The 16,824-nt window shown below is 44.9% G+C and overlaps 1 protein-coding gene across 1 annotated transcript in view; it reads left to right on the plus strand.

Annotated features, from left to right (window-relative positions):
* The first annotated feature begins 1,208 nt into the window (after positions 1-1,208).
* BLVRA (biliverdin reductase A) overlaps positions 1,209-16,824 on the plus strand; it is a 58,209-nt gene continuing 42,593 nt past the window's right edge. The window contains exons 1-2 of the mRNA XM_059074689.2: positions 1,209-1,425; positions 16,629-16,661. Coding sequence (XP_058930672.1) covers positions 16,650-16,661 — 12 coding nt within the window. The 5' untranslated portion in view covers positions 1,209-1,425; positions 16,629-16,649. The remainder of the gene's footprint in view (positions 1,426-16,628; positions 16,662-16,824) is intronic.

Below are 16,824 nucleotides of genomic sequence, written 5' to 3' on the forward strand. Positions count from 1 at the left end.
GCAAAAGACTTGAATAGATATTTCTCCAAAGAAAAGATACAAATGGCTAATAAGCACATAAAAAGATGCTCAACATCACCAATCCATTAGGGAAATGCAAATCAAAACTGCAATGAGATACCACCTTACACCCATTAGGATGGCTACTATCAAAAAAATAGAATATGAGTCTTTGCAAGGACATGAAGAAATTGGGACCCTGGTGTACTACTGGTGGAAATGGGTACAGTCACTATGGAAGACAGTATGGTGTTTCCTCAAGTCATTAAAGACAGAATTACTATATGATCCAGCAATTCCACTTCTGTGCATATACCCCAAAAGTAGGGTCTCAAAGAGATATTTGTACACCCATGTTCATAGCAGTATTATTCGTAATAACTAAACCGTGGAAGCAACTCAAGTGTCCATCAGTGGATGAACGGATAAGCAAAATGTGGATATACATACAATGGAATATTGTTCAGTCTTAAGAAGGAAAGAGATTCTGCAGTATGTTTTCAACATGGATGAACCTTGGGGACATTATGCTAAATGACATTACCCAGTCAGAAAAAGATACATACTGTATGATCCCACTTATATGAGGTACTTAGAATAATCAAAATCATAAAGACAGAAAGTAGACTGGTGGTTACCAGGGGTTGGGGGCAAGAAGTAAGGGGGAGTTATTGTTTAATGGGGATAGAGCTTCAATTTCACAAGATGAAAACAGTTACAGCGATGGACAGAGGTGATTTTTGCACAAGGATGTAAATGTATTTGATACCACTGAACTGTACACTTAAAAAATGGTTAAGATGTAAATGTTATATTATGTGTATTTTGAGAGAGAGACAGAGAGACAGAGAGAGACAGAGAGAGAGACAGAGAGAGAGACAGAGAGAGAGAGAGAGAGAGGGGCTTCCCTGCCTGTTCCACCAGGGCCGGGGCTACTAACCCAAAAAGGATCTAGCAGGTTCCACGTGGTGTGAGTGGGGCCGGAAGACAGGGCTGCGCGATGCACACCACTAGAGGACAGGGCACACCGAGCACAGCCCCAGTCGCCTCTACAGGCCCGGGAGCACGCGTCTAGGGCTCCCCCTCCCCTGTGGACGCGCGCCCTCGGCCCACTCGCGCAGGGACAGGGCAGGAGCTGTGTTGCAGACACTGCCCGGACAGGTTCACAGCCAGTCCGGCGGGTTCCGCACGCCAGCAGAGTGATGGGGCCGTGCAGTCCCCGGAGCAGGCGGAAGGCGGGACTCCTCCCCTCACCCCACTCCCCCGCCCCGTTTCTCCTCCTCCTTCCCCGGCTCCCCTCCCCCCGCGCCCCCCAGTCCCGCAGCCGGGCAGCCAATCCCAGCCGCGCGCCTGCCCGGGTGCTCAGGGTGGTGGCACGGACTCCGGAGGCGGCTTGCAGAGCTCGAGCTTCGTGCCCAGCAGCAGGTAAGGTACGCGGGGGGGGATCTGGGTCGCGTCGGGCTTCTCTAAAACCCTCAAGCAGAAGCCTGAAAACTGATGCTAGTGGGAGACCCGGCGCCCGCCCCGCTGCCGGGCCCACGAGCCCTCGGCGCCGCCCACCTCGCCCCGCCCGGGCCCGGCGCGGAGCTGGCGTTCTGGAGGCTCCGCTGGCCCGGGATCCCGACGTGCTCCCCAGGCAGGGCCTGTCTCAAGTAAACAAAGGCCAACTATTAAAAACATTACATCTATGATTCATTTGTAAAATGGTGATGGTTTCGCTTTTTATGCAGAGGTATTCGGCTCCTGCTGCGGGCGGGTGTCGAGGGCTCGGCCAGAAGGGAACCTGGGCACCCGCCGCGCTGGGGTTCTGCTCCTGGGTAGGAACCCTGCGTAGGTCCCTTAAGCTCTCCTGGCCGCGCTCTCCTCTTTGCAAACTGGAAAATCTTATTATTTCAGATGTTGTTCTGAGGGTTACATGAATTAAGTGCACTCTAAAAAAAAAAACTAAGGCTGAGCTCTCACAAACAACAGGATTATCTAGACACAGCTATGTCAAAGTACTGATAACCTGAATTGTTCCACAAAGGAACTAAGGTAGTTTGCAACAAAATCACGTAGAATAGTAAGAAGTCAAGATACAATAAATGTAACCAGATATTGGGAGCAGAGATAATGTAAGACAATATAAGTCCAGGGGAAAACATAAAGTGTGAACTTGCTGTGAAGATGGAAATGTTCTGTATTTAATTAATTTAAATAGTGTGTGTCTATATGGAAAACAGTATGGAGGTTCCTCAGAGAACTAAAAATAGAATTATCATATGATCCAGCAGTCCCACTGCTGGATAGTCCCACAAAATTATAATTCAAAAAGGTTCATGCACCCCATGTTAATAGCAGCATTATTTACAATAGCCAAAACATGGCAGCTACCTAAATGTCTATCAACAGGTGAATGGATAAAGAAGATGCGGGGAATATATACAATGAAACACTACTCAGACATAAAACAGAGTGAACTAATGCCATTTGCAGCAACATGGGTGCAACTAGAGACTATTACACAAAGTGAAGTAAGTCAGAAAGACAAATACCATATGATATCACTTATATGTGGAATCTAAACTATGACACGAATGAACCTACCTACAAAACGGAAATAGATTCACAGACATAGAGGTCAGACTTATAGTTGCCAAGGCAGACAGGGAGGGAGAGGGATGGACTGGGATTTGGGGGCTGGTAAGATGCAAACTATTATATTTGGAATGGGTGAACAACAAGGTCCTACTATATAGCACAGGGAACTATATCCAGTCTCCCAGGATAAACCATAATGGAAAAGAATATTTAGAAAAGGAATGTATTTATGTGTATAACTGAGTCACTTTGCTATATAGCAGAGACTGGCATAACATTGTAACTCCACTGTACTACTTCAATTTTTAAAAAGTGTGGGCTTCCCTGGTGGCGCAGTGGTTGAGAGTCCGCCCGCCGATGCAGGGGACGCGGGTTCGTGCCCCGGTCCGGGAGGATCCCACATGCTGCAGAGCGGCTGGGCCCGTGAGCCATGGCCGCTGAGCCTGCGCATCCGGAGCCTGTGCTCCGCAACGGGAGAGGCCACAACAGTGAGAGGCCCGCGAACAGCAAAAAAAAAAAAAAAAAAAAAAAAAGTGTGTCTAGTGGCTGCCTTATAGGACATTGCAGGTCTCTATTGTTTTTATAGTTGAGTTTCAAATTTGTCTCTAGGAAAGTAAACTTGGTCATTTGCATTGTTCCTGTCGTTTGAAACATACTTAATTCATTCAATCCTCAAATATGAATGGCCTTGGAGGAAGTAGAGCCATTCCTTATAATTAGCTAGAAGGAGAATTTTCTGTACTTCATTATTAGAGCACCCTGATATATTGCCATGTGAAAGTCTACTCAATTGAGGAACTGGGGCTGGGAGGGATGGAGTCAGTGAATATGGCATAATTTATAACTTTTTTAGAATTTTGAATAAAAATATAAATGTTAACTTACCTTTATAGCAAAATTTAAAATATATAGATAAGCAAAAAGAAACAAAATTTCACCACTCAGAGACATAATTGCAGTTAAGATTTTGATGTGTATATTTACAGACCTTTACCCCATGTAGCCATTTTATTTTCCTTGGTAAGCCCCAAAGTATCAGCTCCCTCCAAGAAAGGAAAATCCAGTCTGGGGGCAAGGGTCACTTTTACCTTAACCTTTGGACCTCTCAGGCCAGCACCTGGCCCCATCCAAGAAGGTCACCGTCTCCCTAATCCTTCTCCCGTACTTCTGCCAGTAGCCTGGCTTTGGGGCAGTGGTTATAGACATCTGAGAGCATTTCGAAGAGGAGGAAAGTCACAGCTGTGGTTCATTCCGCATGAGGAGTAATCCAGGGTTTTTCCTCCTTGGCACTGTTGATATTTGGGGCCGGCTAACTCTTTGTTGGGGGAGGGCCATCCCATGTATTAGAAGATGTTTAGCAGCATGCTGGCTCACCCCCCCGCCCCCCGCTTCTCATCATGACAATCAGCAGTGTTGGTTGAGACCACTTGGGTTAACGGAAATTGCTAAATCATTCATGACATGCACTAAAGAGGTTCATATTCCAGTTTGCACGTAGGAGAAGGACTGAGATCGAAAGAGAGGCATAGCTTAAGCTAAGGAAGCTGTTTTAGTCCTGGCTGTACGATTCATTTATGGTGAGATTTTGGTGGGCAAGTATATCAGTGAGGATGCAAACAGGAAAAAACCACAAAAATGCAAGACACTTTTGAGGGGACTCTATAGAAGAGGGGGTAGGATTCGGGGAACCAGCAAATGACAGTGCAGCACCAGGGGAGGACGGCTGGCAGGGTGCCATCTCCACCCTGGCCAGAAGGGGCAGGTTACGGACTGGGATACCAGAGCTTGGAAGTGGGGGCCGGGTGGGTGGGTTGGAGCACTGGAGGAGGAGCCGCCCTCCAGGGCTGCTGTGGCCCTGGCAGAATGCGGCCACTGTCAGAGCAGCAGCCCAGCAGATGGGAGATAAGTTCACCAGCCTCTCCCTTTGTTAGGAGTCCAAGTTTGTACTGCTCAGCCACATGACAGGCCACTAAATTGAGAGATAAAGTGTTAGGGCAAGGAATAGCAGCTTTTTTGGAAAGCCAGCAGAGAAGATGGTGGACTTGGGTCCCAAAGAACCATCTTACCCCCAAGTTAGAATTCAGGCTTCAGAGGGGAGGGGCTGTGGCAGGTTGTTGCGAACTTCTTGGTGGGCCAGACCAGGAAGAGGATGTTCTTGCAGCTGTCCAGGTAGGTCTGCTGTAAACCTCCAACAAGACTAATGCGAGTCTCTGTTGTGCAACTTTTTATCTCTGTATAAATGAAAAGTGTTATACCTTTAAAGGTCAAGCCTGGGAGGCAGAGCCTTGAGAATGTGCTATCATGTATATTTCAGGCTGTAGGCAACATTCTTTTACAAAGAAGTAGAGCTGCAAAGGTGAGAGCTAAAGGAATAGATCCAGTATGCAGTCAGGTTTGTTCTTCTCTGTTACACCTTTCTGCTCCTGTCCCTACGGAGCTCCTCCTCTGGCCAGTCGCTAGTGGAAGCTGGAGGGTGAAGCAACCCAGGTGATGCAGCCTGGGGAGGTCAGCCAGCTTCCTAGGGGGTGGGAGCAGGGCCGATGGAGAGCCACCAGAGCCACCAGTAGCAAGTGATCTAAAGTCTTCTGCCTCTGTAGAATGAAAGTTTGAGGGCTCTAACTCTTAAGGGTTACCAGGGGAGGAAAAGGAGATAAGCAAAAAATGTTTGGGAAATTAAAACATGTAAGACACGCAGGCCACTGCTGCTTGTGACCTCTGACTCTGTTTCAAGCAGTAAGGTCAAGTCATGCTGTTTTAGCTACTGCAGGATTTTTTTTTCCAGCTTTATTGAGGTATAATTGACCAAAAAATTCTGAGATAAAGTATACAGTGTGATGATTTGATATACAGATACATTATGAAAGTATTCTCTCCCAGTAAATTAACACACGTTTACTGGTTTTGGTTTTGGTGAGAACATTTATGTTCTACTTTCATCAGATTTCAGTTATTCAAGACAGTGTTATCAACTATAGTTACCATTAGATCCTCAGACCGTATTGATTTTGTAACTAAAAATTTGTGCCCTTTTATCAACCTCTTCCTATTTCCCCTATACCCCAGCCCCTGGGAACCACTTTTCTAATCTCTGTTTCTGTGAGTTTGGTGGGGGTTTTTTTCTTTTAGATTCCACATGTAAGTGATACCATGCAGTATTTGTCTTTCTCTGGCTTATTTCACTTAGCATAATGCCATCCGGGTTCACCTATGTTGTCAAAAATGACAATATTTCCTTCTTTTTTAAGGCTGAATAATATTCCATATATTGTCATTCCTTGGTATCTGCAGGGGATTGGTTCCAGGAGCCCCCGTGGATACCAAAATCCTTGGATGCTCAAGTCCCTTATATAAAATGGTATAGTACGATGACTATAGTTGGTTCTCCCTACCTGTGGATTTCACATCTTCGGATATGGAGGGCTGACTGTATATGGATCACGTTTTCTTTTTCCTTTCATCGTCAACACTTAGGTTGTTTCTGGGTCTTGGCTGTTGTCGTAATGCTGCAGTGAACATGGGAGTACATATATATCTCTTCAAGATAATCATTTTGTTCCCTTTGGATATATACCCAGAGGTGGAGTTGCTGGATCATACAGTAGTTCTATTTTTAGTTTTTTGAGGAATCTCCATGCTGTTTTCCATAGTGGCTATACCAGTTTACATTCCCATCCACAGTGCACAAAGATTCCCTTTTTTGTACACCCTCACCAGCATTTGTTTTCTCTTTTCTTTTGGATAATAGCCATCCTAACACGTGAGGTGATTTCTCTTCATGGTTTTGATTTTGGCTTCCCTCATGATTAATGACGTTGAATGCTGAAAACCTTTTCGTGTACCCGTTGACTCTGTATGTATTCTTTGGGAGAATGCTTATTAAGTTTCTCTGCCCGTTTTTAAAAAAATTTTTTTGGCCGCAGTGCGTGGCATGTGGGATCCTAGTTCCCCGACCAGGGATTGAACCCATGCCCCCTGCAGTGGAAGTGCAGAGTCTTAAGCACTGGACCGCCAGGGAAGTCCCTCTGTGCATTTTAAAATTGGACCATTTGTGGTTTTTGCCACTGAGTTGTATGAGTACCTTGTATATTTTGGATATTAACCCCTTATCAGATATGTGGTTTGCAAATATTTTCACCCATTCCATGGCTTCCTTTGCTGTGCAGAAGCTTTTTACTTTCATGTAGTCCGACTTGTTTATTTTTATTTTTGTTGTCTTTGCTTTTGGTGTCAAATCCAAAAAAAATCATTGCCAAGACTAATGTGAAGGAGCTCACCCTTCATGTATTCTTCTAGATTTACAGTTTCAGATCTTAGGTGGCGCCATACAAACTTTAGGATTGCTTTTTCTATTTCTGTGAAGAATACCATTGGAATTTTGATAAGGATTGCTTTGAATCTGTAGATCACTTAGGGTAGTATGGACTTTTTTTTGGTGGTACGTGGGCCTCTCCCGTTGCGGAGCACAGGCTCCGGACGCACAGGCTCAGCGGCCATGGCTCACGGGCCCAGCCGCTCCGCGGCATGTGGGATCCTCCCAGACCGGGGCACAAACCCGCGTCCCCTGCATCGGCAGGCGGGCTCTCAACCACTGCGCCACCAGGGAAGCCCTAGTATGGACATTTTAATAATATTAATTCTTCCACTCCATGAGCACAGAATATCTTTTCATTTATTTGGTTATTTTTCAATTTCTTTCATTCATGTCTTACAGTTTTCATTGTAAAGATCTTTTTTTTATTGAAGTATAGTTGATTTACAATGTTTGGTTGATTTCTGCTGTACAGCAAAGTGATTCAGTTATACATACATAGGCATTCTTTTTTTTTTTTTTTTTTTTTTTTTTTTTTTTTGTGGTATGCGGGCCTCTCACTGTTGTGGCCTCTCCCGTTGCGGGGCACAGGCTCCGGATGCGCAGGCTCAGCGGCCATGGCTCACGGGCCCAGCTGCTCCGCGGCATGTGGGATCTTCCCAGACCGGGGCACGAACCCGTATCCCCTGCATCGGCAGGCGAATTCTCAACCACTGCGCCACCAGGGAAGCCCCTAGGCATTCTTTTTTTATGTATTCTTTTCCATTATGGTTTATCACAGGATATTGAATATAGTTCCCTGTGCTCTGCAGTAGGACCTTGTTGTTTGGCTCAGCCTTTCTTACCTGTTTTGATGTGGATATTTTCTCATTCACCAGATGTGTAGGAGTCGCTAAGCTAGTTTCTGGATCTCTTTCAGAAGGGATTGCTCCCAGTGTAGCTGTAATTCAGGGTGTCTATGGCAGAAGGGGAGCTCAGGAGCCTTCTGTGTCGCCATTTTGGTCAAATTTACTGCAGGATTTCTTTAAACTTCTTAATCCTACATATTCCAACTCAGTTGTGCTGTTTGGTGCACTATTATAAAACATATCTTTGCTGGTGCCTGAATAAATAGTTGGATATTTTCTGTATATCTTGCACAGAATGCTTTTTCTTGTAGCTTAACTGTTTACTTTTTTTTAACCATCACAGAAACCACATCATAATACCTCAGAGTTTGAAAAGGCCTTATAGTTTCTCACCTGATATCTGAGAATTTGCAGCATCTTTAAAAAAAATGCATGAGAAATATATACATGTGTCAAATTATCATAGGTACAGCTTAAACTTATAGGATGTTATCTGTCAATTACATCTCTATAAAGCTGGAAGAAAGCTGCATAGGACAACAAAATAGGCACAAAACAGCAGAAAAGCATCATATGCTCAGTGTAGAGTATAACATGATTTATGCAATTAACATCGAGGTCACAAATAACACACTGTGTGGGCTTCCCTGGTGGCGCAGTGGTTGAGAGTCCGCCTGCCGATGCAGGGGACGCGGGTTCGTGCCCCGGTCCGGGAAGATCCCACATGCCGCGGAGCGGCTGGGCCCGTGAGCCATGGCCGCTGGGCCTGCGCGTCCGGAGCCTGTGCTCCGCAACGGGAGAGGCCACAACAGGGAGAGGCCCGCCTAGCACAAAAAAAAAAAAAAAAAAAAAAAAATATGTTGACTGATCTTCTAAGGAAGGAAAATACATTCTTTCTAGCGAGCTTTTAAATTGTTAAAGACAGAAGTTACATTTACAGGGATTCCTTCTGGGTGGAAGATTTATATTCCTTTGGCCCCCACCACACACTTGTCATTTGTGCTGTGCTCGGATGTTCCAGCAGTTTATCGTTTCCAAAAGCACTTGGCCAGAAAGAACTAGTCTTTCAGCAATAGGAGACCAAGGTTTTGACCTGGACTTTCTGGGGGATCAGTGCCTAACGACATGTTTGGGTCCCCCTGGAATGTCCTGGTCTCCCCCCACTTTTAAAATTTAGTTGCACTCCAGTTGCATTGTTTGCAATTATTTGAGTTAATAAGCTGCTCTTTTAAAGAATGGACACACCCTGGTAAGTCTAAACACAGGATATCAGATGTTCATTCCTTAGTAAGAGTGCTTTGACTCCTGGTATAACATTTCTCTTCTGTTATATCAAGAACACTCTCAGTAAAAGGCAAAAGGTTTTGAAATGGCCACGAGGAGGAACAGGAGGTACATGGAGCAGGTGGGAGGGGCTTGAAAGTTGGAGTGGGAAGGACAGTGGCTTCTGTTTGGAGACAGTGCCAAGGAAAGCCTTACCTGTTCAGCACTGCTGTGCCTGGCATCTCAGGGCAGCAGCTTTACTAGCTCTGATAACCTGAGCTTTGTCCTAGTTCACATGTGTCTGTCTGCCCCTGAGAGAACCAGAAGAGAAGCTAATAACCTCCAGTTAACCAAGCCAAACATGGAAGAAAGTTAAGCAAAGGAGAACAAAATAATAGAAGTGAGTTAGAATTTATAGCACATCAGCACTGGAAGAGTGTGTAGGGGGTCATGTAACTTTGTCTGAGCTCATGCCCCCAACCCCCAGCTCTTTCAAGGTACAGGAACCAAGTTGCTCAGAGACCATGTGCCCTGGCCTCTGTCACAGAGCTAGTGGGTACCTAGGCCAGGTCTAGAACTAGTCTTTTTTAAAAAAAATTTATTTTATTGAAATATAGTTGATTTACAATGTTGTGTTAATTTCAACTGTACAGCAGAGTGGTTTAGTTATACATGTATACACATTCTTTTTCATATTCTTTTCCATTATGGTTTATCACAGGATATCGAATATAGTTCCCTCTACAGTAGCACTGTGTTGTTTATCCTTTCCATATATACTAGTTTGTATCTGCTAACCCCAAACTCCCAATCCATCCCTCCCCTACACCCTCTTCCTCTTGGCAACCACAAGTCTGTTCTCTATGTCTGTGAGTCTGTTTCTATTTCGTAGATAAGTTCATTTGTGTCACACTTTAGACTCCACCTATAAGTGATATCATATGGTATTTGTCTTTCTCTCTTTTTTTGGGTGGGGGGCGGTACGCAGGCCTCTCACTGTTGTGGCCTCTCCCGTTGCGGAGCACAGGCTCCGGACGCGCAGGTTCAGCGGCCACGGCTCACGGGCCCAGCCGCTCCGCAGCACATGGGATCTTCCCGGACCGGGGCACGAACCGGCGTCCCCTGCATCGGCAGGCAGACTCTCAACCACTGCACCACCAGGGAAGCCCCTGTCTTTCTCTTTTGAACTTCCTTCACTTAGTATGATAACCTCTAGGTCCATTTCCCAGAGGGTAGCTTGTCTGCTGCAGGAGATACGGGGAAAGGAGAAACCTATTTGAAAACGCTTTAAGCAGGTTATTTATGCAAAAGTGTTGACTTTTTTCCTTTGACTTTCTAGTGAACCACTGCAGCCTGAGCTGTTCTTTGTAATTACGCAGTAATTCGGGAACTAACGCGAGATGCTTCTTCTCTTTTCTTTAAGTGGCTTCCCCGAGAGAGGTATACCATATATTTCTGGGCGGGAAGGCTGAATCAGCAATCCTAATTTAACTTACAAATTTGATGCAATCATAGGCACAGTTCCTATGGAAATTTTTTTTTTTAACTTGACAGAGCTGTTCTAAACTTCATCTAGAAGTCTGAGCAAGCAAGACTAGATAAGAATACTGAACAAGTTAGTGAGAGAACTTGAACTACCAGATAGCAAAACATATTGTAAAGCCACAGTCAGGTAAACAACATATTACAGGCATGGGAAGCCGGGTCAGTGGCACAGCCCAGAAGGTGGAAGAAAGAATAACCATATGCATAAGAATTTAAGTATGAGCCATTGCGGGAAAGAATGAAAGAGTCAGTAAATGACGTGAGAACAATGCAGTTATTTGGGAAGATTACAGGAGAGTCTTATCTCATGCCATATACCAAAATATAATTTAGATTGATTAAAACTAAACATATAAATAAAGGGGAAAAAGTTAAAAATCTAAGTGAAAATTAAAATGTATATATAAGTCTTTCTAAACATAATACTAAAAGTCAGAAGCTTAAAGCCTTTTAGGCTTTTAAATATTATTAAAAATATTTTCAATATTGTTAAAAATATTAAACCCTTGAAGTAAAAAACAAACAAAAGTAAATCTTCTTGCACCCCAATGTTTATTGCAGCACTATTTACAATAGCCAAGACATAGAAGCAGCCTAAATGTCTACCAATGGAGGAATGGATAAAGAAGACGTGGTACATGTATATACAATGGAATATTACTCAGCCATTAAAAAGAACAAAATAATGCCATTTGCAGCAACATGGATGGACCTAGAGATGATCATACGAAGTGAAGTTAGTCAGAGAAAGACAAATATTATATGGTATCACTCATATGTGGATTCTAATTTACAAATGATACAAATGAACTTATTTATAAAACAGAAACAGACTCACAAATTTCTAAAACAAACTTAACGGTTACCAAAGGGGAAACGTGGGGGGAGGGATAAGTTAGGAGTTTGGGATTAACATACACACACTACTATATCTAAAATAGGTAACCAGCAAGGGCTACTGTACAGCACAGGGAACTCCACTCAGTATTTGGTAATAACCTATAGGGTAAAGAATCGAAAAGAGAATGAATATTTGTATGTGTATAACTGAACCACTTTGCTGTACGCCTGAAACAAACACAACATTGTACATCAACTCTACGCCAATAAAAATAAATTTAAAAAAATAAAATACACTAGAGTACAGGGGGGGAAAGTAAATATTCTTGTTATAGGGTTAGGTCTTAGATCTTTTAGGATGTGTTAAATGTAGAACAAAGTTCTCCCTAGGTTCTGTTCAGACTTTAACGGGTCTTGGCGGGACAGTGGGGAGGAAGGGAGAGATGTGTGAGGGACAGGGAGGGTGCTGAAGGGTGGCCTGGGGTTGCTGGCTACCCCAACAGTGCCATCTTATTACAAGGGAAGTTGAAAGCTGAAGGAGGAGGAGTATGGAAAGAATCCTGGCCAGGATGCCCCTGTTGAACATGCTTTATAAGTAATAATGCGATTCACCCTTGGTAATCGACCGCGGATGCCTAAGGTGGTAAGGTTTCTAGGTGGGGTCCTTTCTCATCCATGTGCATCTCTGTAAATTGGTTTGGTTTGGTTTTGCTTTCCCCAGATTCTGTGGGAAAGGTAGTAAAGTTCATAAGTAATGTTTTATTGACTTTTTATAGGAAAGCTTTTCTGGAAGTTCTTCTAAGAAAGGGAAGGCAAGCAGCAGTCATGTTTCTACAAGAACAAAGGACTCAGGGCAATTTAGTGATTTCTCCTGTGGGGACTGGAGACAGAATTGGAAAGCAGTGGTTATTACAAGATACTGAATATATCAAGAGTTCCCTGTGCTCTACAGGAGGTCCTCGGTTATCTATTTTACATATAGGAGTGTGTATCTGTTGATCCCAAATTCCTCATTTATCCCTCCCCACACGTTTCCCCTTTGGTAACCATAAGTCTGTTTTCTGTGTCCAAGAGTCTATTTCTGGTTTGTAAATTAGTTCACTTATATCATATTTTAGATTCCACATATAAGTGTGACATCTTATATGATATTTGTCTTTCTCTGACTTACTTCGTATGATCATCTCTAGGTCCATCCATGTTGCTGCAAATGGCATTCTTTCTTTCTTTTTCATGGCTGAGTAATATTCCATTGTATATATGTGCCACATCTTCTTTATCCATTCATCTGTTGATGAATGTTTAGGTTGCTTCTGTGTCTTGGCTGTTTTATATATATATATATATATATATATATATATATATCTCACATACATGTATAATATATATATAATATGTATGTATATGTGTATATATAACTAAATCACTTTGCTTTACACCTGAAACTAACACAACATTGTAAATTAACTGTACTGCAATAAAAAGGTTAAATCTTGAAAAACAGATTTTTAATTAAAAAAGAAAAATGGGAAGCAGTGGAATTGCTAGGGTCAGAGTTTGCTCACACTTGGAATTTTAACAGATGCTGCTGAACTGCCGTCTGTAGAGATGTTACCTACCTATGGTTCCCCAGTAATAGGAGTTCCCTGGTGGTCCAGTGGTTAGGACTCTGAGCTTTCACTGCCGGGGCCTGGGTTCATTCGCTGGTTGGGGGACTAAGCTGTGCAGCAAGGCCAAAAAAAAAAAAAAAAAAATCAGAGCTATTTGGCCAACATGTGGCAAATGTTTTGATCTCTGTCAGTCTGACAGAGCATCTAGGTAAAGTCATTTCACAACTGAGGTTGAGCACTGTTTACAGAGCCACCAGATTTTCCTTTTCTGGGAATCGGAGAGCATTTTAGAGCTGCAACAAACCTTAGAGATGAAGTCCAGCCATTCAGCCCACACGTGGAGAACCTGTTTGGCTGTGGTCACTTGGCTAGTCCATGACTGAAGCCAGACCAAACCCCAGGTCTTTTATTTATCATAAAAGCTCTCTGGGTGTGTGTAAGACAGCCCTGGAAAGGTCTCTGGGGCAGTCTGGGTTTGGCTCCATAGCCAGGAAGCTGGGAGTTACAGCACAGGGCCGCAACCCCGTGACTGTAAGGCCTAGTGCTTTAACCCACCCTCAACTTCAGATTCCTCATCTGTAAAATGGAGTTAATATTAGCCTTTTTGCCAAGGCTTCAAGGATTAGGGTTCATGTTGATACAGCAGCTGACACAAGTTGTCTCACAGCTGTTATCCTCCTCCTCATATTTCATTATCTGACTTCCCCACCCACATGTAAGGGACACTTAACACTAACATTCTTTTTTTTTTTTTTTTAAAGTTTTATTAGGACACGGCCAGACCCATTTGGTACACATTGTCTGTGGCTCTTCTCGTGCCTTTTTTTTTTTTAAATAAATTTATTTATTTATTTTTGGCTATGTTGGGTCTTCATTGCTGTGCGCGGGCTTTCTCTAGTTGCAGTGAGCGGGGGCTACTCTTTGTTGTGATGCGCGGGCTTCTCATTGCAGTGGCTTCTCTTGTTGCGGAGCACGGGCTCTAGGCGCTCGGGCTTCAGTAGTTATGGCACACGGGCTCAGTAGTTGTGGCTCGCGGGCTCTAGAGCACGGGCTCAGTAGTTGGGGCTCGCGGGCTTAGTTGCTCCGCGGCATGTGGGATCTTCCCAGGCCAGGGCTCAAATCCACCTGCGTTGGCAGGTGGATTCTTAACCACTGCGCCACCAGGGAAGCCCACCACTATCATTCTTAACAATATGCTTAAAGCGTGGTAGGGTGTTGGAGTGGACATCTGTGCAGGGCGGGCAGCCCGGCCAGGCCCTCCAAGGAGCCCCTGCAGTCCAGATTGTTGCCCAAGATGCATCCTTGGCTTAGTTCTGGCTTTGTCGGCAGTGTCCTGGTTATCCTTCGGAGGTATTTTATGCATGAGAAGACATCACACCCATACTGACTGCCCAGGACCTGAGAAGAAAGCTCACCCTCCTCTTTGTCCTCACTCTCTGCTTTATTTAGTGTCTGGCTTCTAGCAAGTTCCTTCTCAGATTTTCCAGGAAACTTGAAAAGGCTCCAGATGGCAAAAGGAAAGACAGCATGTGTGCCGGCCAGGTTGGGTCACGAGACCCACTGTCAAAGCAGGAAGGAGGAACAGGAAGGGAGGAGGGAGAGGAATTACTGAAAACGAGTTATTTTCAACACACAGCCCAGGTGATCTTAGGATTGCCCAGAGTCGAGACTTTTAAAAATGGGTGTTATTTTCACTATTGCTAGTCACGGTTAAGTTCACTACCTAGTCCTTCCTATGTTTTGAAAGAGAATAAGATCAAATGCAGGGCCGGGTCCAAGGACGGAGGCTGCCTCAGCCTCCCTTCGCAGAGGCCCTGGAGGGCTCTCCTTCCCCTCCTCGGCTCCTGGGAGCATCCTTAATGTTGGCTTCCCGGACAACCCCCCAGGTGGAAGAGCCAGAGCGGCTTCCTTAGACCTTTCTCCGTCCCCTCTGGCCACACCCACCTAGCATCCTAGTCAAAATAAAGTGGCAATTCTAACAGCTCTGAAAGTGAATGAGAAAGTTCACTCTTCGGGGCCCATCCGTTCTACTCTCAATTCTAGGGATGCTCTGAGTGGCTCTCTGACCATCTGAGCACGATCTCCTGGATGCCTGTTGAAAATACACATTCTTAGCCTCCCTCCCCTGTAGAAACTCTGGGGGTGGAACCCAGAAAAGCGCGTCTCCAACAGGCAGCCCCAGGGGTCCATTAATGTTTGGAACCCCTGGTATTCCGTGCTAGTTCCTTATTTCTTTTCCTTCTCTCTCCTGTTTCCTATCATCTTCCCATTTTCTTTCCCTGTGACTCATGTTTGATTGTTTCCTCCTCCTCAACGCTAAGGCTTCAGAGCAGCCCACCGAACTGGTGGGCTGTTGTTTTTTTTTTAAATTTTTATTGGAGTATAGGTGACTTACAATGTTGTTAGTTTCTGCTGTACAGCAAAGTGACTCAGTTACACACAGGCATCTATCCCCTTTTTTATTTTATTTTATTATTATTATTTTTTTTAGTGGTACGCGGGCCTCTCACTGTTGTGGCCTCTCTCATTGCGGAGCACAGGCTCCGGACGCGCAGGCGCAGCGGCCGTGGCTCACGGACCCAGCCGCTCCGCGGCACGTGGGATCCTCCCGGACCAGGGCACGAACCTGTGTCCCCTGCATCGGCAGGCGGACTCTCAACCACTGCGCCACCAGGGAAGCCCGTATCCCCTCTTTTTTAGATTCTTTTCCCAGATAGGCCATTACAGAATACTGAGTGTGCTATACAGTAGGTCCTTGTTAATGATCTATTTTATATATAGTAGTGTGTGTATGTCAGTCCCAATCATTTAACATATTTAAGTCCCTTGGAAACTCAGCGAGGAGAGAAAAAGAAGTAGGTATTTCTTACTGCCTTGCTTGTCCCCATAAAAAAAGGACAGACACAAAGCTATCGTCTCCAAGCACCAACTTTGGGGAATGCATCATTCTTTTTTTTTTTTTTTTTTTTTAATAAATTTATTTTATTTTATTGATTTTTATTTTTGGCTGTGTTGGGCCTTCGTTGCTGCACACGGGCTTTCTCCAGTTGCGGCGAGCGGGGGCTACTCTTCATTGGGGTGCGCGGGCTTCTCATTGCAGTGGCTCCTCTTGTTGCAGAGCACGGGCTCTAGGCATGCGGGCCTCAGTAGTTGCGGCACATGGGCTCAGTAGTTGTGGCTCACGGGCTCTAGAGCACAGGCTCAGTAGTTGTGGCGCACGTGCTTAGTTGCTCCGTGGCATGTGGGATCCTCCTGGACCAGGGCTCGAACCCGTGTCCCCTGCATGGGCAGGTGGATTCTTAACTACTGTGCCACCAGGGAAGCCCTGCATCATTCTTTTAAGTATACAGAAGCATCCCTTCTAGTATAAGAGGGGGACCTTGGGGGTTGGCAGTGTTCTTTAGAGAAACGTTACTGGTGTGATGTCCCCAGGGGGGCCAGCGACCACCTGCCTCAGATAAGACACCGGCCTGGGTGCCCTCACTGGAGGGCACAAGGTGGTGAAGGCATTTGGGGAAGATGGGGCCAATGGGACAGGAAGTGGGGGGAGAAGGGGGGTGGCCGGGGAGAGTGTTGGCAGGGAGTTTGGGGAGGTGCCACCAAGGTCCTGAACCTCTGCTTTTGTCTTCGCAGCTCCTGCAGAAAGAGACCAAGATGAACGCAGAGGTGAGTCCTCTAAAAGGACCCGTTTAAGGATGATTTTTTTTTTGCAGTGTCCCTCATTTCTCCTTCACAGAGTGTCATCTTTCCTCCAGAGTTTTCGGAAACATCAGCACAAACTTGAAAACATGTCCCCTCCTTCCTGCCGCCACACATGGCTCCAGGTGAT

The sequence above is a fragment of the Kogia breviceps genome, chromosome 9, assembly GCF_026419965.1.
Source record: "Kogia breviceps isolate mKogBre1 chromosome 9, mKogBre1 haplotype 1, whole genome shotgun sequence".
NCBI lineage: Eukaryota > Metazoa > Chordata > Mammalia > Artiodactyla > Physeteridae > Kogia > Kogia breviceps.